At 44.1% G+C, this 22,212-nt stretch overlaps 1 protein-coding gene across 13 annotated transcripts in view; it reads right to left on the bottom strand.

Annotated features, from left to right (window-relative positions):
• The window catches only part of USP22 (ubiquitin specific peptidase 22), an 87,544-nt gene extending 66,119 nt beyond the window's left edge, over positions 1-21,425 (bottom strand). For 5 of the 13 annotated variants that reach the window (XM_030459793.1, XM_030459795.1, XM_030459807.1 and 2 more), the window contains exon 1: positions 20,265-20,454. In XM_030459793.1, the coding sequence (XP_030315653.1) occupies positions 20,265-20,390 (126 nt within the window). In that variant the 5' untranslated portion in view covers positions 20,391-20,454. Of the gene's footprint in view, positions 1-18,868; positions 18,925-19,520; positions 19,578-19,731; positions 19,749-20,036; positions 20,090-20,264; positions 20,457-20,867; positions 21,155-21,406 lie in introns of those variants that run through there. The other 8 variants (XM_030459800.1, XM_030459798.1, XM_030459805.1 and 5 more) reach the window with 8 other exon arrangements.
• Between the last annotated feature and the right edge of the window lie 787 nt (positions 21,426-22,212).

Here is a 22,212-nt window from a genome sequence, read left to right as displayed (position 1 = left end):
GCAGAGCTTGTACTTTGTCCTGCCTAAAACAAAGATTTCAGGTTCTTCACCTGAAACCAGGTGTAAACTTGGACAGCTGGGCACATCATTTTGATGGAAATCCTCCAGACACCATCCTTCCAGGAAAAAAAGGAAGAAGGAGCTTCAGGATACAGAGGATCAAAACCCTAACCAGTCCTATGGCCTCGTTTATTTCAGATATTGCAGCTATCTTGTCTTTAACTACTCTAAGATGTCCATAAAAAGATGTGAACTTAATTAGTCCACATCAAAGTCAAAGCAATTCTGTAGGAAAGATGGATGGGATGATGCTACAGCACAGACTCTCTGGGGCATGACTTATTTATGAGACCAGTACTCTCAGCAAAAAAGGAGACTGGTAAGAAAAGAGCTGCAAGAGAGTAACAGAGTCCATACATCTACCAGCAATTTTTATTTTAATAATAATAATAAACCAGCAAACCAATGCCACACTAAATGGGGTAAATCCACTCTTGAACCTAACCCAAAAGCATCTGTCTGGTAGAAAACATCCTGCTTTTAAAAGATTCCCAAGTTACACACCATCCTGTCAAGGCTTTAGAAGTTTTTACGTGACATTTTTAGATTTACTGCAGCAAAGCCAACTAGTAGTACAGAAATTAACCTCACTTCTTACAGCTGTTCTGAAAACTGGGTTTCACTGGTGATACATACAACAAAAAAATAAGGCAGTCAAGCCAAACACTTCTTGCTAGAAGAATAAAACTTTCTCTTTGTCTAACAGGAGCTGAAGACAAATTCTAGTCCCCTCACAGTGCCTACAAGAAAAACCATAACAAAACAATGCAATAAAATTTCTTTTTTGTTTTACAAGAGCTCTACAGAACACTGGCTGATGCTCCTTCCACAGACCAATTTGGACAGGCTCAATGCCATGAGAGTCACAGGAGCTGAGAAGCACTTTCCGAATTTCCATCACTGCTGTCAGGACTGCTAAAGACACAACTCTTCCTATTTCTTTAATGAAGTTTTATTTATAATGCTGAAACCTTCCCCTGAGAAGTGTCAGATGACAGCCTCACAGGAACAGTTCTCATTTCTTTCCTTGCTGTAGTTTGTTGACTACAGCTAAAGAGATTTCCTTCCCATACTTTGTTGTTTGGGGTTTTTTTTCTCCAACAATATCCAACCACTCAATAATATTTCATTGTGGATTCTGGTTGGTTTTGTTTTGTTTAATGTATCAAACAACAGCATTAAGTAAGAAAATCCTCTTATCACAGATGCCTGTAAACCAGTAACAGATTACATTTCATGTATTAGTGTCATTGCTTTGTTCAGAGGACCTAAAAAGACAAATTTCTGAATTGAGATCTTTTAATTGTGGGGAGAAATTCATGCTGATGTTGTTAGTAGTCTGTTCTGTACATTACTGGAAGGAATGCTATCAGGAAAAAAATACTTGATGTTTTTTATTCAGCCACATGCAAAAGTTTGCCCCTCTCTAAGAGTGTAATTACAGATGCAATTATTTGTATCTTTTTGAGGTGTCAGCAGCAGCAGTTTTGACTTCAGGAAATTTGCTTTGATTCGGATCAGTCAGAGTTTAATAAACACGAGGCAAACCTGCAAGTGAGTGGAGTTGACATCCAGGCCCTCAATCTGTCTGTTGACATTTGTGTAAAGAAAAAAGGGTCCAGAGCCTCACTGCAATGCAAGCCTTGAAAGAGCAACACAGAATTACCAAATAGATTCAAATCTTCAACTTAACCCAGCTCTGCCTGCAATGACTGAGAAGCAAGAGAGCACTTGTGGGGCAGGGCAAATGCCCCTCACCAGCACAGCAAAGGGAGAAGCTTCTACTTGTAACAGCTTTACACTAATTCACAAGAAGAAAGAAGTCTTTCCTACTTGTGAGAGTAAATATCCAAACAGGGGTAAAGATAGGTATTTTTCTTGTTATTGTTGTTGGTGTGAGTTTAACTTCAAAAAAGCTGCTGCATCTTATAAAAAACCAAACCAAACCAAACCAACAAACTGCTCAGGTACCTAACAGCAGATGGGAGATGGGCAGCTCTGTACATCTGACTGAAACTACATGAAAAATGTCCTTATTCAGCAAGAAAGCCAAGGAGGAGGCATCTTTATGTCTCTTGCCCATGCTTATAATTGCCCTGAATGTGGCAACTGCAAACCAGGGCTGGGCAGGGAGAGTCTGGAGGAAAGAAAAAGGAAAGGGAGCAGAAGGGGCTGGGGAGGTGAGGGGAACTGTGCCAGAAGCTCTTGGGTCACCCCCAAGGCAGCAGAGGAGCCCTGAGGATGCTGCAGAGCCAGGATCCTGGCTGAGGCTCTGTGGCTCCCAAGCCTGAAGCCCAGACTACAGTAACAAATCTTTTACAGGGATCACCCCCAGTAAGTCTCTGTCTACAGATAAGGCTGTAGCATCCATAAGTCTCAAGAGCTGTGAGCAATCACAGGAGATACAAAGAATTCCTTCTCCAACTGGCCAGTGTTTTCCTATCGAGACAACATCTTCCATCACTAAGGACTCCAAAACCTGAGACACAGCAACAAAAACAACAGAAAAACGACAAAAAAGCAAAGCATTTTTCAAGTTCTGGAGATCCATGAGCAAGCTTGCAGCAGCAGTTCCAGTGCTGCCGACTTGTAAACACTCATTGATGACAATTCTGAAATAATTGCTATTTCACCCCTCATCTTCAAACATTTATTCTGCTCATTCATAATTTAGAGCAAACTTGAAAGATGCATGGCTGAATTTCAGGAAATACCTGGAACTTCCAGCAGCTTCAGAGGGAGCTGCAAGACTGCAGCAACCCTGAAAATTAACCCCTTAGGAGACTCAACCAAGTGCTACATGCTGACTGAATACACCATCTCCTGGAGCAAAATATAGGAAGATTTGACAAGAATATTCTGTGCTGACCACCAAGACCCTGCTCTCTTCATTCATCTTCTCTATTTCAGTGCTATACCCTTAACTCTCAAAAACCACTCCCTTGGATCACTTCAGTTTAGCACCATTTCCATGCCACCAAGTATTACTTCCCAATCTTCCTTTTTAGCAGGGCTTGATCACACGATGCTGCACATTGAAAACAAAAATTAGTAGATTATAGTGTTTGGTTTCATTTATGGACATTGTGCTTGGCTTGTCATTTAATGCAAAAAGTGGTGGTTTAAATTAAAGCATGGGTATAAAAATTAGTTAAGACAAAACAAACACAGACTGCAGCAGCCAGCTGGGCTCAATGGCTAGGAAAGCTTATTAGGCAAAGCACATGCTTTTAGCTAGAACACACCTCTGCATTCCAAAAGGAAATCCCAGCAGGACAGCAAGCTTTGGCAACACTGGGATAAGAAAAGCAAGCAGAAAAATACCCAAGCTGTTAATTACAGTGAAGGTTTATTTGGTAAGATCAACAACAGATCAACAATAGATCTTTCTTCCTCTTTTCCTTGCTGTTTAAAAAAAGAAATAATCAAAAGAAAATGAAAACTAAATTTTAAAAAGGCACCTCCACTTTTGCCATGTTGCTAGCCATGTTTTAAAGAGAATCCTGTCCCCCAGAAAAACTTCACCTACCCTCTACTGCTCCAAAGGAAGCTGGGGAAGGGCTGCAGAAGAAAGGTTGGAAATATAACTGAGTGCAGATACTGTTACTTCCAGGACCTAAAACATCCCCTGCTTCCTTGATACCAAGCATGAAAGCATACCCAGAGCTGGAAGCATTACACAATCTGTCTGTGTAAACATCAGTTTCGTTCTGAATTAATTAAATTTCATAACATTCTAATAGCTCTGTTAAAATATGAAAGATGGAAAGGAAGAAATCACAGCCAAAGCACTACCCAGTCCTGGCAGGATGAAAACCAATCCACCCTCAAGCTACCAAATGCAGCAAATGCTGAGTCTCCTTTTAAGAACCTTCAGAAAAGAGTGAAAAGTAAAAAAACCCAACAAAAACCAGCAAACAAGACCAAACAAAACCATAAGTCTCATGGCAAAACCATGCAACAACACAACACTTCTATGGGTCAAAGATTTATCTTACAAAGCAACTGGGGAGTTCTGAACCATTTCTGGTAACCAGCTCCAACCAGATGTCAGTGCACTCTTGCAAGGAACACAAGATGTTACTTAAACCATTGAAAAGCTGAGGCTAACTTTAAAAAAAATCCCAAAATTATTCCAGTTCTTGAAACTACTCAGAGTTCTACAGAACAGGAACCATCAAGACAGAATGCTTTCAACACAATGCCAGAGTTTTATTCTACAATGTATTTTTCTGACAATACTTCAGAACATTTAATATGCAGGCTGAACATTCTCACAATGCAATGCTCTTAATTTAAATTAAAATACTGGAGTTCAAGTTACAAGACAGCAAACACCAATGTTTAAAGGTGCTGAAAAACATCTTAAAAATACATCCGAAATAAAAAAAGGTTTATATATTTCACTGAAAGACAAAAACCTGGTTTTAAAAAGCAACACGAACGGATTCACCTACTGCTACATGTCAGATCAGTGAAACCACTGAAATAAAACACTCTCACCTTTCAGATGCTCTGATAGTCATTATGTTTGTGTCCTGTAAGTAACATGCCACATAACATGTAACACTTTCCATTTTTTTTCTGGTGAAGAGATGTAGATTTCTACTAAAAATTTAATTTTGCCTAGTGCCAGAGAGCTAGAAGAACAGCACTTTGATGTAGAAGACAACCTGCCTGTCAAAGTTAATGACTTACTCCAGTTATTCTGTGATTAATCACACAGAAATTAAGCATGCAGAGAAAAGGTTTTCTAAGAGAGGGGAAATTTTTCTGAAAGTTTGCAGGCAGGTTCAAGTGTTTTTCATCAGTACTGAGAATCCGTGTCCAGGCATTTCTTTCTGAGTAATTAATTAATTCTTGGAATTAAAAGTGCCAAAAGATTTAATCAGAGGAAGATTTCCTGACAGCCTGCTTCTGAGAATCAAATGGAAACAGAGGTAACTGATGAGGGAGTGGGGGAACAGTCCAAACCCACATGCATTTACACCCAGATCTGCATGACAATTCCCCAGTTGACCAATCCCAGATGAAAATTACCACCTAAGAAAAAATAAAGATGTATCTTATATATAAAGATATATCTTACATTCATATTCCATGTGACCCTGGGGACTTGGGACAAGTGTTTTTGCACAGCAAACACATCACTATACTTTTGCTAAAGAGCAGTGAAATGATGACACTAAAAAGAGACAAAAGGAAAGAACTCTCATAGTGGACAGGTTGGGAATGTTATGGAGAAAGGGGAAAAAAAGAACTCCAGTTAATGTCACAGCCTCCTAGGTATCACTACTGCAAGCAATTCCTTTATTACTGGGGACAAGAAACATGGAGTTTATCTAAATCCAGTTGTGTGCAGTGTTCAACTACTGCATTTCAGACACACAAGCATTTAGTGCAGCTCAAGGATGGTTTCACAACTCCTGACAAGATGATCTTCAGGTTTACATAAGATGCACAGCTTGTCCTCCAACCTTTAAACTCTTTCATGAAAACAAAGACACTAACTCCCCAAATAATACCCATGATAGCAAGTAAGCAGGAATAGTTATTTGTAAATATCCCCTCAGATTCTTAAAACCAGCTCAGGTTTTATGTTGCAAGAAAAAAAATACGTGTGATTTTCTTCTCTCTAGCTTGCAAAATACATGCAGTGCTTTGTGGACAAATTCATGGCCTACACACTTCACAGTGGGATTAAAAAAAGAATTTGAGAGCACTGCCTGATTCCTCCTTCAGAGCATCTCAACTTGCTTAAAGGCAATTCCTGCCAAGTAAAGAGGTGATTTACTCAGGTCTATAGGAAGTCCTTCCTATTTCTGGTTTTCAAGATAGTTTCCTATAATGCAGTAAGGCAAATAATTAAGGCACAAAGAATGTAAAGTAAGGAAGGCTGCTTGACTCATGGGATTTGGGTGCTGCCAGAGCAAGATTCCCCACGTCATGTTTTTCCTGGGATCTTGACCTGTGGGAACACATTCACAGCACTAACTTCTGTGACAAGTCCTCCTAAAAATATTAGAGGGGACAAAGTTATTGGTGACACAATGGCTGCACTGGACATTGGGAGATTTATGCTGGAAACACACTGGAAAAAGCATATAACAAGTTAATGGCTGACTAAACTATCAGTAAATCTCACTTCCCTGGTAATCAAACACCAACATGCACAAAACGAAGCTTTTTCAGAAGACAGGCATTAAATAAAATTAAATTAAATTAAAATTTTCTACAGCATGTATGAGGGCAAATGACAAGTTCCAGGAGCAGGAGATGTATCCTCAGGCATTTAGAGAAGAGCACAGAATAAAAATTCCAAGTGAGGTAAAATTAGAACCACCTAGCCCAGCTAAAGGAGTTGTAACTAAAACAAACAGCATCTTGCAGGCCAGTGCCTAGACATGCTGGCCAGCAGCAAGTGAGAGTTCCAAAAGTTTCTCTTTCTATTGAAAGATCCTACATATGGAAGGAGAAATCAGTTCTTCAGAATCCCATCACTGCAGCCATTAGCAGATGTTCTTAAATAAAAGTTCACTTAAGCATTGCAGAGAACATAAGGAAAACAGTAAGGGGGACACTATTTAATTACTGGCTTTTTTTTTTTTTTATTATTAATTCCCCTCACACTGCCAGAGTTTTCCTTTATAACCAGAACACCAAGCAGAACTTCCCTAAAAAAAAAAAAATTAAAAAACCCAGAAAAACTGAAGTTCATCTGCCTCTTTCCTAGGGCTCCACAGGAATGTGTTTCACTATATAATAGTTTTCCTCTCTCCAGTCAGAACAGTCAGAAAAAGGGGGGAGGGGAGGTTGATTGCACTCCTTCTCCAGCATCTGGCTATGCAATAAGACTCTTGAAATGATTTTCTCTAGTGTAGCATATAGCCAACAAATCTGGCAAGAAGCAACTTTAAGCATGTGTTGCTGTGACAGCAATGAATTATCACCCCAGTCTGCAGCAAGATTAACACTTACAACCTTGGCATGAAGAGCAGTCTGTGCAGATAGTGTGTCAGGAGTAGTGCTCCTCCATCAGACTGCAAAGGGTGGGCCCACTTGAAAAAAATTAAGAGCACAGAAATGCAGACATTTGCCTGAACTGTAAACAAACAGATAATTTCTAGGGGGGTACAGCCAAACAAGTAAAAGCAGCATGGAAAATTCAAGGTATGGAAGGAATAAAAGTGGAGAAAAAAAAAAACCCAAAGCAAAAAACACCTCCACAACTACAGAAAACAAGGTACTGCCTGTGATGGAGAATGTGTTCCAAAAGACAGGAGGAAAGAAACAAAAATTAGGAAACAGCCTACCAGATTTCTCATGTTTAACACAGGAGTATCCAGTCAAACCAACCTGACACGAAATGAGCTACTCTAAAAGCTATAGGCAAATAGTAGGGAAAAAAAAAGCTACTGAATCCAACTTGGGTTGTTCATCCTGCAGTTTGTAGAATCTCCTGTTTCCCAGTGCTCTGTGCCATTACCTGCCAGGCAGGTGCAGATTCAAACCCAGCTCTGATGTCATGAGAAGGTCAGAGATGAGACTACATCAAAACCAGCTCCATGGAGGGTTCCTGTGTGGCAGATTCAGAGACATCCATTCTACTTTTCCAGCTAACCCACCACTCAAGAGAAGAAATCTGAAAACTCAGCTCCTTACAACAAGTTTCTTCAAACAGAACCTTCAGGGGGAGATGAAGCAAGCCGTGAAGCCAAGGAAAACACAGTGGAACCTCCTTCCTGCATGGACCATCCTTAGACCTCCTCCTGCTTTGCAGAGTTGATAGGACTGCAAAGCATGACTTCTGCTGTTTGATCTGGTTTGCTAGATTTTTTTTTTCTAGAAAGGCAATTAGGAAGTTCCATCCATCATCAGGTTCACCCCTAATGTGAACCAGAAGAAATAACATTAATAATGACAAAAATTATTCCACAGATTCCACTTTCTGCCACGTGAAGAAAATACTTTATCAGGTCAAGCCGTGTGACTTGAAGCATGTGAATAGGTGAGGTTAAGGGATTCAGCACTGAGGAAAGCCAGGAAAAAAACCATTTGATCTCTTAAAAAAAATAAAAATCAATATCATTCTCTGTTAGTAGTAGCTGGGTATATGCTTTAAGTATGCTTAAAGTGTCAGAAGAGTCTAACAGGCACAGGAGGAGCATGGGTTTACAGCTCTCTGCATGACAAAAGAAAAATTTAAAGCCTTGACAAGCTTTATTTCAGGCACATACCTTCTGTCTAAAAAGCAGCAAAGTTGTTCTTCTGAGGAGCAGAGGGGCCTTTTACATACCATCACGTTGAGCTTATTTAAATCAGATATTTGAAATATCTCCCTAGAAGAGGTTTATGTGCCTCAGTTGGGATTTTTTTCTTTTACATTTGGATTTTTGCTACTGTTCAGCATATTGGGTTGTATCAACTATCTGTGCAGCAAATGCCACCACAGTAAAATCCAGGCTTGACAGCTATTTTTGGGCTGCTGGATTACAAGTGTGAGCTGCATTAATGGGGCGATGAGAACAAAGTCTTCTGTGGCAAGAATGTGATGAAACACCAAGGTAAATTGGGGGATGTCAGCTCCTCTAGAAAATGTCTGCTGCTCAAGCAGCCACCAGGCAACCTGATTCTTCAAGGTATTTCACACATTCACTGTCCTCATCTCCACAAAATGGAAATTCTCAAATGCATGGCTTTTGCAGGGTAGATTTCCTGCAGATGAGGCTATTCTGCTGCTGGAAGATTCCTCTCAGTAACCTGGTTCTTGAACACAAAGAAAGACCAAAGGGCTGAGGGATACCAGGAGGATTACCTGAATCTTCTGCAGTGACACCAACAGGTTTCACTGGTATTCTAAGAAATAAACGATAGATGTCTTCTTGTAAAAACCATTAAGACCCTCAACAAATGAAGGGCTTAAAACTTCTGATGGCTTTCACTGTGAGCAGGTTTACACATTTTATTCTTGGGCAGTAAAATCAAGTTTGGTAGTTTTAATGAAAAACAAACAAACAAAAAAAAGCCATCAGCATTAACAAGTTTTTTCTTGTCTGGGTATCTTATAGATGGCAGCATTTTTCAGTAATGGGGAAAAAAAAAAAGCAGCACAACATGTTAGTAAAAATCACCCTTGCTTAATATAAGTTAACATTTCACAGACACAGTATGGAAGCACAAAACTAGGAAAAAGGAGATGCTAACATACTTGAAATGTTTCAAAAGCTGCATCCTGCATTGTGCATCTCAAAATAAAGCAGGACCCTCTGGTCCAGTCCTTTCCATGCTTACACCAGTACAAAAGTTCCCAAGTACCAGCAGAACCACCTGCCCAAGGATGCCCTGATGGGCCTGCAGAGCTATCACCTCTATCCATCCTGTCAAGATTTTGTTGGAGTGCTGCTCTTCCATCTGACACACCAGTTCTGTGGGGCTACAGCTGCTGGCACAGCTCGTAACAGCCTCGGGGTTGGCCAAGAGAGGAGGTTAGATGAAGAACAGCACCATAAAGAGCTGATTTTCAATCCCATTACCCCACCATCCTCAGCTCTATGCAGTGTATGACCTAAGCACATGCCCTGTGCCAAGATGATCTTAAACAACAAAAACAAAGTTAAAATATCTTAACAGAGTTCCGTTACAGAAGACAGAAATCTTAACTTCAAGACAGGCTTGCTTAAAGAGTGAAACAAGTGGCTCATAACTTGATTACTTAGAAAAACACTATTCATTTCATTAAATTAACTGTAATGTGAAAAGTGGATTTTCTGTAATAGCTGATCACAGATTAACAGGCATTGTACACTCTCTGGTTCATTTATTTTCCACAAGGAAACTGGAGTAGAAGCAAATTATTTGCATACAGGAATAAGTTCTAATGACTGCAAACATAAGACATCTCACACTGCAGGCTCAGCACCCACTGGCACCTCTGTGAAGCTGCTCCCAACAGCACAGGTCCAACCACACCACTCTAACAGCACATTTTAAATATTTCAAATGAAGCATTAGGAACACATTACAGAAGAAACCATTATGCCATGGAGAACACTAACTCAGTCAATCTGCCAGTGGCAAAGTCCAGAGGAAGGCAGCATTTGTTGCCCAAACTGCCTTACACAGCCTCCAAGCATCTCCACTCAGGTCCTCAGCCATCCCCCAGGCTCCCCTTCCCTCCAGCTCCCAGCACTACAGCTGCTTCCTCAGCCCCAAGTTCATACGTGCCCTACAGCCAAGTCAGGTGAAAAATTATTAATATGAGAAAAAGCATCATTGTCACCCAGATCTGTTCCTTTTGGCTCACAGCACAGTTGCACCAACACAATGCAGGGAATGGCCCAGCAGGAGGAACATGTAGGCATGAAGTGCTGGGAGCTCCTTCAGCTGCTGTGGAAAGGCAGACACAGAGCCAGAGCTGGGTTTTGTGCTGGACACTTTGGTCTCACTGGTACCCCTGTACACAGCTGCTTTTCACATATAAATTGCAGCTTTTAAAGTCTTAGATTTGCTGACTTGCCTTTTCCTCCTTAATTTTCTTTTTTTTTTTTTTTCAAGTTCTTAAAACAATTTGTCTGCAAAACAGCTTCAGCCTACAGGTACAAAGTGCTTACAGAATTCAGCTGCTTCTTTTATAAAGGATTGCTACAATAAAGTCATTCTTCAGGTTACCACTACACTGGAGTTGCTTTTCCACAGTGAGACTTTTGTAGTAAGCAGCTTCAGAGAGACAAACACCCTCCACCTCCTCTAGCCTGGAATCCTTGGATAAGGGCCTGAAACTTCCATTCCAGTTCCAAGATGTCCCTGTGACCTCAGACTTCGAAGGATCCCTCCCCTTCAGTTTCCTTTTCACAAGAGATTTAACTGCATGGGGGAACAAAAGATCTTCTTACCATCATAAAGCAATTTCTCTAATGCTCCATGTGTATTTTTCATTTTCAAACTTGGCACTATTTCAGTTACACAGTGATTCAGTCCATATGGTTATGAACTCTGGTACCATTCCTCTGCAACTTAGTGATTGAGATCCCTTCAGTTAGCAAACAAGTGGTTGGCAGTCACTCTTCTGCAAGTTATCACAGAGATGTAAAAATAAAATTTAATGTCTTGGGGCAACAAAGAAAGGTGTAAGAAACAGAATCACTGTGTGACAAGGAAATACATCACTAAGGGTACTAATATAAAATTATGCTGGACAAAGCTAAGATCAATTTTGTTAAGGCACAACCTCATAGTGAGAACTTGTTTCTCTTTAAGCAAATAACTGCAATAACTCTTGAAACTATTTTTGCTGCATTTTCCTCATTCTGTTCTCCAGATCACTGTTCAAGACCCCCCCACAACGAAAAGCACAAAACGAAGTCCCAAATGACCAAAGAAATAGTGTAAACATATCCAGTAATTGGCTTTGGAGGAGGATACTTCCTAAAAGAACAAAACAAAAGCCAGCAATGTACAGAAAAGAAGATTATATGAGAATTTCTCCCTGGTTACTAACTGCCAAGCAGGAGAGCAACCCAGTTAAAGAAGAAAAGGAGGCAGAAATGTGGAGATAACTAAGCACTGCAAATAAAAACAAAGCCTCAAGACAAATTCTGCATTTGTCACTGGAGAGAGCACAGGGTCACAAAACCTCACCTGACATAAATGAGGTACTGAAACAGTCACCTCTCTCAGCTGTCTTCACTTATGAAGCCATCACACATCTGCTGTGCAATAAATCTTACCTTTGTTTACCAAGTATAAAGAATCTGCCTTAAAATGGGACTTGCATGCAATCACAAGCCTGAATGCACAAGTACAAATTATGCCCCAAACTTTGTGATAGAACATTAGGTGGTTCACAGACTCAAGAGGATTCATCTTTAAGAAAAGATTAAACACAACAGATAATTTTTGGGGTGGAAGAAGGCAAAAGTAAAGGTTAGGGCTGCTGTTCTCTCTCCTTGTGCTAACACATATTGAAGCAACAGAATTCTAAGTCTGTAGCTCATGCAAAACAAAAGCACTTGAAAACCAGAAGCAAAACATACAGATAAAAGTCCTGGTGGCCAGTTCAGGAAGATGAACCCAAAGCCAAATCCTATTTCAAACAAGGCTACTTGGATGCATGAACTTCTGAGTGACAAGTGAGGCAATCACCACAAATGGAACTCAGTTTCACATCATAATCCATCATCCCCATCATTTAGCTATATGCTTGTACTACTGGGTCTTTCATGTGTTTAGACAAAACCTATTATTAATTTTATAATTTTTACTTTTTGGATTTAATTTTTTTAATATTTCACGTATGCATCTGGACAAAAACAATTGGTTTAATACATTAAGGCAGGAGTTGCAACACAAAGCCCCAGATTAAGATGCTTTGAGCAAGAAGAGATACTGTAATAACCTCTTAACTACAATGTAGATTAATCATCTCTACAATTTTATTCAACATAAATACAACTCACTGAATTTATAATAATTGTATTTCTACATCTTAAATGTATGTGCAGAACTCAGCTGTGACACTGGTGTGAGAGCAAGACCACCTAAGCACAGTTCAACCCAGGTCCTCTTTTCAGAGTCACTACTAAGGCAGTGTCACATTCAGTGACCTGCTGCTCACTGCTACTTTTAATATGAAGATATTTAATATATTTTACATGCTTAATGTCACAATTTGTTACTGGACATCAGAACTTCCACTGACCCCAATATTTACACCAAAAAGACACTAGACTTGTAAAGTGCACTGAAAACAACTTCTGGTACCACATCCACTTCTTTGCTTTCTTGAGTCTCACCTTGTCTAACACCCCAATTTTTTTTTAATTCAATGACAGATTTAGTACCTTCAGAGAAATATTTCCCAGGGATATGCTGAGATCACCAGTGATACCATGCAAAAGGGAGACAGGAGCAACCATGTTAATTTCAAGCTCCATTAAACACAGAAAAGGAAGAAGGAGGAGGGGGAAGAAGTTATCTTTACCAATTTGGAAAAGCAGCAGAGATAGACAGGAAAAATAAATAAGAATTTTAAATAAGAGTTACATACAACTGAGAGGTTTTTAAAAAAGCCTTGATTAACATTCTACTTTAGTAGAGAACTGGAAAAAGTCAAGTATTTGCTGTATTTTACACTAAAGACTATGACAAGACAGATGCTTACTGCTAATCAGTTACCAGCTGATAAAGTGAGTCTCAGGTTACTCTGAGTCAACTGGTGTCTGGTAAGAGTTCACTTTACTGATCATTAAATATATCTTGAAATACAGACTTTTTTTTTTTTTTTTTTTCTTTCTCCTAAATGAGAGGTATCAACATGGTGGAAGCTGTCCCAGCACTACAGCAAAGCACAGATCCTCCTGGGGTACCTCTGCAAGTTTTGAACCCAACAGAATGCAGGTTAATTTGGCAATGAGTAACTCTTTACAACATTGATTATATTCCTAGCTAATGCAGCAAAGTTCTTATCTTGAATTAAGCAGAGCTTACATAAAGGACTGCTAAATCAATATGTAAAAGAATACAACTACCAAGACAGAGCTTTCACCCAGTCAGAACAGATCTCTCAGCTTTTCTGCTAAGAAAAGGTTCCCAATTCAGGCCTCTCAGATAACATATGGCTCTCCCTACACTCCAGCACTGCTTGCTGACAACACAGTCCAGGGTAACATAATAAACTGTAATGTCATCATAGCATTTCACTCACTTAGCTCCATTGCCCACAGGATAACAAGAGATTGGAGATAGCTGCTTCAGGCACCTCCTTCTCTCCAAGTCTGGGAAGGTTGTAACAATGACAGCTTCTTGAGTATTAAAATAAAATAAAGTTATACTTTTTTTTTTAAGCTATAGGTCTAGTGAATCCAGAAAAACAAATACAGGTCACCTTCAGACTGCCTTTCTTGTGATGCCACTGTAATTAATATATAAGCAGGAGTACCCATGTATCTCCTCACCTCAGATGCTGCCATGCACTAGGGGTACATTATAAATACCTGGAGAAGATGGAAACACAAGAATTAAAAGAAGTCAAACCCAACCTTTTCAAGCTATCAGGCAAATGAGAGGGGAAGGTAAGGCTTATAAAAGGCCCTACATCCACCAGGAAAAAGACATCAAGAAACCACAGTTCCAAGTCAATCACAAACAGCAAAACCAATGGGTGGTTGGTTTACACAAGATTTTCAACTGAGTTAATCTTTCTCTGGTTTAAAACAAATCAGCCACCACACCCATCTTGGAGAATAAAGCAGTTGCAACAGCATTTGTTCCAAAGCAAGATCCCCACTGCATGTCCCAAAAGAAAACACTTTTTTTTTCTTTTTTTTATTTGGCTGAGACTGGAATAGCAGTAACTGAGGAGACAGGGAGTCAGCAGTCCAGGATCAGGCAACCTCCACTATCAGTCAATAGCATTTACCTGCTCATTTGTTACACTTCAGTTACTAAGACAGAAAATCCCCAAATGAAAGAAGGAAAGTAGAAGGTCTGAAGCCGATTTGCAGCTCTGGTTTCATGTTAACGCTACAGATTAAGGCCTGAGACAAAAATGAGGCTATCAGCTAACCTTTGTTTGGGGTTTCAAGCTTTGATGGCTTTAATTCAAGCTCAACAGATAGTCCAACATATCAAACAAAGCCATTCCACTCTGCTCCCCTTCACACTACAAGATGTCTTTCTAGTTTGAAAGCTTTCAACACCAAACAACTACAGTCATTGACTGCAGACAAAATCAGAGATGCTACAATGGCTCCCAAAAAGCAGCCTGGCTGTTAACAAACTCTGACTGCTGGTAAGACCACAGAAAATAATTTAAAAGAAGCCTTCTTGTCCAGCATGTCCTTATTTTTGTCCTTCATCAGCTCACGAAGATACAAGTTCTTTCTCTGCAGCAGGGAACAAACAAAAGCACAGGGAAAACTGCATTTATTGTGCTTGTTTGTCTAATTCCTAACCTTTGGCCCAGAAAGCAACCATGTATATAAAAAACAGGGCAGAGGATACAAGACAGGGATTAACACCATTAGGAAGAGGAAAGTCTTCTATTATGTTCTTCCTTGGCACCAAACATAAACTCAGGGGAGGTTTTCCACTCTGGCTTGTCCCACATATGTCACCCATGGAGCTAAAACCCCACCTCTGGATCTCCCACACCAAAGATCTTCACACCAAGAGAAGAGTGAACATTACCTTCAGCAGGTCTAAGACCTTCCTGCTCCTTAGAAGTTAAGAACTAAGGAAGATGAAACTTAGGAAACTGGAGATGTCCTGAACAATGAAGCTTGCAGTTGATTTTGAAGCTTAAGGGTTTCCAGGGAAAAGGAGGTCCCCACAACACAAAGAACATCATCCTTCCTGAGTCAATCTCAGTTCACCTGGACAGGCAAAGCAGAGCATGCAGCTGAAAAAAAGAGATCTGCTTCTTCAATCCTGGGCTTCTTGTTCCACAATTTTCCATAGGTTTGTAATCCAGAAGCATGGTTTGTATGCTAAAAGTGTTAAAGGAAAACAAGCTAAATTTTCTTATTCATTTAAGCAACCAAAACCACTGAGCCTGAGAGAGGGGAGAGGCCTTGTGAAGGGTCCATCCGTACAAAGCAGATCACCTGAGCAATACTTCCCTGTTCCTGCACAGGGAGGAAGCAAAGCAGCAAGCAAGCCTCAACAGGCATGGCATGAGAAGTTCCATCATTAACCTACCCTATGACTGCAAGGTCATTTTAGCAAGAACTTACACACTGATTGAAGACTATGAACCACAATACTTGCAACTGAAACCATGACCTTGCATTTATTTGCCAAGATATTATTAAGCTTTTTCTACTTTGAAAGTTAGGAAATTAAGCAAAGTCATTTTAGTGTGAAGTATTTATGATTCACCTATCAGGTGTTAAGAATGAAGGGCTGAGGTCACAAGCACTGGGGGAGAAGGATACCTGGAGAAAGGTCAATACCTCTAAAAAAATATATTTATATCCAAATCTGAAAGCATCAATCCGACTGGAGGGTCCATGTGAAGAGAGAATAATGGAAAAAACAACAGAAGCTCTCAAACAGGAAGAAATCTGCCAGAATGCACCCGCTGTCAGTGCCAGTGTGCAGCCCCTGACAGGCAATTATTCTTTGATCTATTGGCAGAAGCAGAGAACAAACATTCTGAAATAGCAGATAGGACCTTCTGCATATCATGACTCTGGTCATGATGAGCAGCATTACTTTTATCATCCAGAACCTTTTCAGAGCAGTGACAGGGAGAACAATTGAGGGAGAGAAAGGCAGTTTTCCTCCAAGGTGTCCAGCCCAGGAAGATGCAATGTAGCTGGAAATGCAGCTGCCCTTCAAGCACTGAAACCATCACTTATCAACTCCTGGACACAAAGATGCATCTGCACATCTAACTGAGCACTGATGTGAACCCAAAGCTATATTCAGCACTGCAAAACTGATTTTTCTCATCTGCAATGGAACAAGCAAAACAGAAAAATGGAAGAAGATGACACTTCTAGGCATCCTCTCTCTCTTCCACAATTCCTCAACAGGAGGTGGTGGTGTCAAATTCAAGGACCACTTACACATTGTTACTTAATTAAGCCTGAGGTAAGTTCCACATCAAAATATTCAAGGGAAAGTCCACGACCTACAGAAACAGGAGCTTTGCCATCAGCTTATTAAACAGAGTCTAACTACCACTAATTAAAAACCAAGAGTTACAAGTCAAAGTCCTGAAGGCAAGATGGCAAACCCTCATTTTGTGCCACTTCACCTACAACTTAAGCCCCGAAAACTAAATCCAACTTTAATCACAACTCTTACAATTTCAAGAGCCATTATTTAGATTTTTCCTCTACCTTTTCCTGTTTCACTCTCCAAACAGTGTCACAGACAGGTTTTGTCTTGGCTTGGGCTTTACCATCAGCAACACATTTACACCACTGGCAAAGCCTGTGCCTGGAACATCACGTCCTCTGGCTGCTGCACTTCACTATTTTGGCCAAAACGCAGTGAGGTGAGGCAAGCCACAGCCTTCCTCAGATAAAATAATGCACAGTGAAGACAGCTCAAACCCCAGTGTAGACAACACTTTCAGAAGCAAACATACTCCTAAAACCTTCATCAGAATTCCACTGTCCACAGAGATACTTGCATAATTGCCTCTTGCTTCTGACTGAGAATCCAAATCCAGGTTTCAGTAGATTGCTTTCCAACTATAAACTGTGCTTTACAGCTATTCCACTCAAAACTCTGGCTGTAAAGCAGACTGAAGCTCATAAAAGCTTATTCACAGAAAAGGCACATATTAAAAATGAACAGCAAACAGCATTAAAATGGTCTTCTGAAGCATAATGCAGCAGGCAGTGCAAGGAAAGCAGGAGGAATGGACACTTTCTGCCCCCTGCAGTTCCCATCACTACCAAGATTTTTAAGACAGCTTCATGAGGGAGAGTGTTACCATTCCAGCAAGCTAGCAATTTACTTCTGGCTATGCCAGACATTTTTTACAGCTAGATTCATCTAATTATCAGGTAAATTGACCCAGCACTTCCCATTAATAATCAACTCCAGTTGTTGAACGTTATCTGTGATAAACGTCCTTGGTTTGCAGCATAAAATCACCTTTTAACAAACCTTTATTTTGACCTCATCATTTTGATTAGGATTAATAAGAATCCTCACTAATAAACAGATGCTCTCAAGCAGTTTGAGTTACACTCCTAAAATATCTATATATACATATACAAAGCATATGTACATATATAACACTGAAGGACAAAGGAGTGTTCCTAGTTATTACACTATAAATATGCTTCCAAACAAAAAAGCCCATTTATCAGATTTTATGTGTGAAATTGCAAGGCATACATATGGACAGAGAATTTCTCAGTACAGAAAAATGTCAGGGAAGCAGATCTCATGTCCATATGCAGGAGTTAAGTACCATAACTGTCATTTATATCCATTCTTTGTACCATAAATTCAATTGCCAAAATGTTACCCTATATGTGTTCCCTGCATGTGACCATTTTGGGTTGGCTGAATTCAGGAGCCCAGCTATCTTCAGACTGAAAACCTGCTTAAAAAAAAAACAAAAAAAGGGGGCAGGGGAAAAAAAGCCAAACATTTTTAGCATGCATTGAGAACACTGATGCTTTCCATGAGATGGCAGATAATTTTGCAACAATCCTGTTCTGCTTTATGAGCCTGGCTGGGCTAAGAGGAAGTGAGAACAGATTGATTACAATGCAATATTATTTATTTCCAGCTGTTTTTTTTCAAGCCATGATGAACACATCACTATCATTAGGTTTCAGAAGAAAAAACCCAAGCTGTTGCAGCATACAAATGGTAGGCAGGCCACAAAGGATGCTCCATACAGGGGGTAGCTAACATGGTAATTTTCCTAATGAAAATTTATTTTCATTCTTCCGTGTAAAGCTTGGTTTATATTTATCTGAGACATCTTCCTACCTCGCTTGTTTGTTTGCTTTTTTCCACAGCACATGTATATTTTTTCTTCCATTCAAGCTACAAGTACCACATACTAAATACCAGTTTCTATTTTCACACACTAAAGGCCAAATAAAACCAGACTTTGACTAATATATTTCATAACACTGACTTGTAGGCAATTATAAACACCAAAAACAAGTCTGACTGCATTTTGTGGGGTTATCAGGTAACTAAATAGATTTAAAATATGTTTCTTCTCAGATTCCATTTTTTTCCTCTTTAGGTAAAAACCTGGAAGACTGGATTGTCCTGAGAACATACACTGAGCACAGAAACATGGTGAACCACCTCACCCCTGACGTACATCTCTCATTCTCCAGTTCTCTTATGAACAAGCTGAGCTGCTCAATGCAAAGTAACCGGGATCAGAAAGTTTTCTCGGGTTCCTTCAAGATCAAAACAATCTGTGCTGCCCAAAAAAAACAAGTTTTGCTACATGTAGCTCTTGCACTCCCCTCCTCAGCCCTGAATATGATGCCTGATAGAAATCTGCCAAGTCACTTTGAAGTAGAAACTAGTTGATTCTAGGGACAGCAGTAATAGCTGCATAGCTGAAAGAGAAGTCCTCCCAAAACCTGCACGTGGATGGGGATGCAGCTGTGGAAGCTACGTGGGAAAAAGTCCTCTTCCCCTCGCGTTTTGCCTCATTAGCAGGGATTTCTCTTTTTTTTCCTGCTGTTTGCATACCTCAAGCACCAACACAATCACAACTCCCCTCTCCCGCCTACTTCAGACCGACTCAGTTCCTTTTTCTCCTCCCTACAGCAGGAACCCCCCTTTTCCAAGGGGATTATCAGAACCAGCAGCATTTTTCCCCCTTTTTTTGTTTCCCCTCTTTTTAGCTTTTTTTCTTCCCCTCGAAAGCAAAACTAACTAAAGAAACACCCTGCCGCCCCCGGGACCCGCAGACAGGCTCTCAGCCATTGTGTTTCCCCCGTTTTTCCCCACGCACACACCCGATCCGATCCGATCAGCTCCGCTCCGCTCCGGGCGGCCCCTCCGCAGCCCCCACCCGGGGCTCAGCCGCGCCCCCGCGGGGTCTCCCCCGCCGCACCCCGGCGGCACAAAGCTCCGCCGCAGGCCGGACGTGCCCGTTTGCCCCGGGGGCCTCCCCTCTCCCCTCCCCCTCTCCGCCGTATTCCGGGAAACCCTCGGTGCCTCCCGCACCTCCGGGAGGAGGAGGAGGAGAAGGAGGAGGAGGAGGCGGCGGCGCTGCGGAACGGCCCCGCTGCGGAAAGCCCTCCCCGCCGCCGGGGCAGGTGGCAGGCACGGAGGCCCCACCGCGGCGGGCGAAACTCCCCGACTCCTCCATCCCGGTGCCCGGCCCCGCTGCAACCCCCACCCCATCCACCCCTTTCCTCTCCCCCGCCCCGGAGGCCGACACCGAGCATTTCCTCCTCCCTCACACCCACCCCTCACCCCCCCCCCACCACCACCGCGTGTCGGAGCCCCGGCCCCTCCGGTGCCGGTACCGGAGGGAATTCGGGCCCACCGTGGGGAGGGAGGGAGGGAGGGAAGGAAGGAAGGAGGGGGGGAACCGAGGGAGGGAGGGCAGGAGAGGGACCCGTCCCTTCCCCGCGGCCAGGCCGAGGCGGCGGAGTGCGTGTGAGCGGCGGAGGGAGGGCGGGCGGGTGGGTCGGGGGAGGGAGGGGAAGGGACGGGAGGGGAAAAGGGGGGTGGATGCGGGCCGCCCCCGGTACCTTGCGCTTCCTGGTCTCGGCCGAGCCGCTCCACACGAAGCACTGGTAAATCGCCCGCAGGTTCTGCTTCCAGTTCTCCACCTTGAAGCCGGTCACATGGCAGCACCCGGCCGCCGGCGGACTCATGTCAGACCCCCCCACATCAATCCGCCCGCAGTCGGGCCGGGCCGGCGGGCAGCGAGCCGGCCCCTTCCCCCCCTCCGCAGCAACCGCACCGACACCGACGCGGGCACGGGCCGGGGCGGCCGCGCGCCCGCCCGCGCGCCCCCCCCGCCCCCCCGCCGCCGCCGCCGCCTCCTCCGCCGCGCACCCGCCCTCGGGGGCTCCGGCCCCTCACGCCGCCGCCTGCCCCGCGGCCTCCGCCGCCCCCGCCGGCTGCTGTGGGGGCGCGGGGAGCGGCTGGCACATAGAGCCGGGGCTCCGCGCCGCCACGGCCCCCCGGCTCCGAACAAAGCGCGGCGGCGGCGGGCGGGCAGCGCGCACTCCCTCTCGCCCGCCCTCTCCCTCACACACAAAGATGGGGCTCTCTGAGGCGAGGAGGAGGAGGAGGCGGCGGCTGTAGCGGCCGCTGCCGCCCCCGGAGTGGCCGCCGCTCCCTTCTACCTCATAGAGGCCGCTCTGGAGTCGGCGGGCGGAGGGGAAGGGGAGGAGAAGGCGGAGAAGGGGGGGGGGTAAGGAGGGAGGGGGGGGAAGGTGGGGGGCGCTGGCGGCGGCGACCCTGGCCGCGGTGTGAGCGAGCGTGTGTGGGGAAGGGGGCGAGTCCCCGCCCGCCGCCGCTCCTGCTCCCCCAGCCGGCCGCCCGCTCGGCTCTTGTCTCTTTAAACCGCCCCCCCCGCCTCCTTCTCCGTCTCCTTCCTCCCCCTCGCCCGCACCCCCCTCCGCCCGCCCTGTGCAATGGTCCGAGCCGCTAACTCAACCTAGCCCGCCAGGCCCGGAGTGGGACAGACCAACGGGGAAGGGGCGGTGGGTGCAACCCCCTCTGCCCCGCCACCCGTGTGAGGGTGGGAGCCGGAGGGGGAAAGGAGCGCGGCAATTGGTGGCTCCGCCTGTCACTCAGCCGCCGAGCTGCCCTTCTCCGGCCTCTCATTGGTTCCTTTCCCGTTCTTCTCCCCCCCCCTTCCCCCCCCTCCCTTCCTACCTACCATTTCCCCCTGCCGGAAAGGGGCGGGAAGGACTCGGCCGATTGACAGGTTTTTCGGCCAATAGGGATAAGGGGCGGGGACGATGTATCGCATGTTGACGCGCCATTGGCTGAAGCCACCGTCAATCACATCCCGAGCCGTCAGGCGATTGGCTCCGGCCGGCTGAGGGGGCGGTGCCTCCCAGCACCATCCTGCGCTGCGGGGGCCGCGCTGCTGTCACATCCGCTGGTGCCGGCTCCTTCCCCGCTCCCTCAGTGGTTTCCTGAGGGGAGAGGGGCGGCGGCGGTCGGGCCGCTCCCCGGGGCCGGGCTCCGGGCTCCCCCTCCCCGGGCAGTGCTGCCCCTGCCCCTGTGTGCCAGGCAGAGGCCCGGCCCAGCGACTTTGGCCTCCGGCGGGCGGTTGTGCTGAGGGCTCTGAGCCGCCTCAGCGCCTCCCGGGGTTCCTCCTCCCGGGCGGCCCCGGCTCGGTCTGCTGGGATCGGGGGAGAACATGAAGTCGAGACGCAGGCCCCTCCTTCTCGTTGTCTCAGGGTCAAAAAGCCGAGTGAGGCTTTGTGGGGGGAGGCCTGGGCCTCACCGCGGGTCGGGGTCTGCGGGAAGGAGCTGTGCAGTGCTGGGGTTTGCCCTGAGGACCGTATTTGGTCTCTGTGTCCTGCCATCCTGCTGCTGGTTCCACAGGGAAGGAGGAAAAGCAGGGTATAACCAGGACTGGTGTTAATTCAGCTTTTTTCCTTCAAATGGCTGTACAGGGGAATGAGAGGGCAAAACAGGTTTTGAATTTTGAAGCCGGTTTGAGTCCCACCCCAC

Source organism: Calypte anna, chromosome 14 (assembly GCF_003957555.1).
Source record: "Calypte anna isolate BGI_N300 chromosome 14, bCalAnn1_v1.p, whole genome shotgun sequence".
Lineage (NCBI taxonomy): Eukaryota > Metazoa > Chordata > Aves > Apodiformes > Trochilidae > Calypte > Calypte anna.
This window is presented reverse-complemented; position numbering and strand designations above follow the sequence as displayed.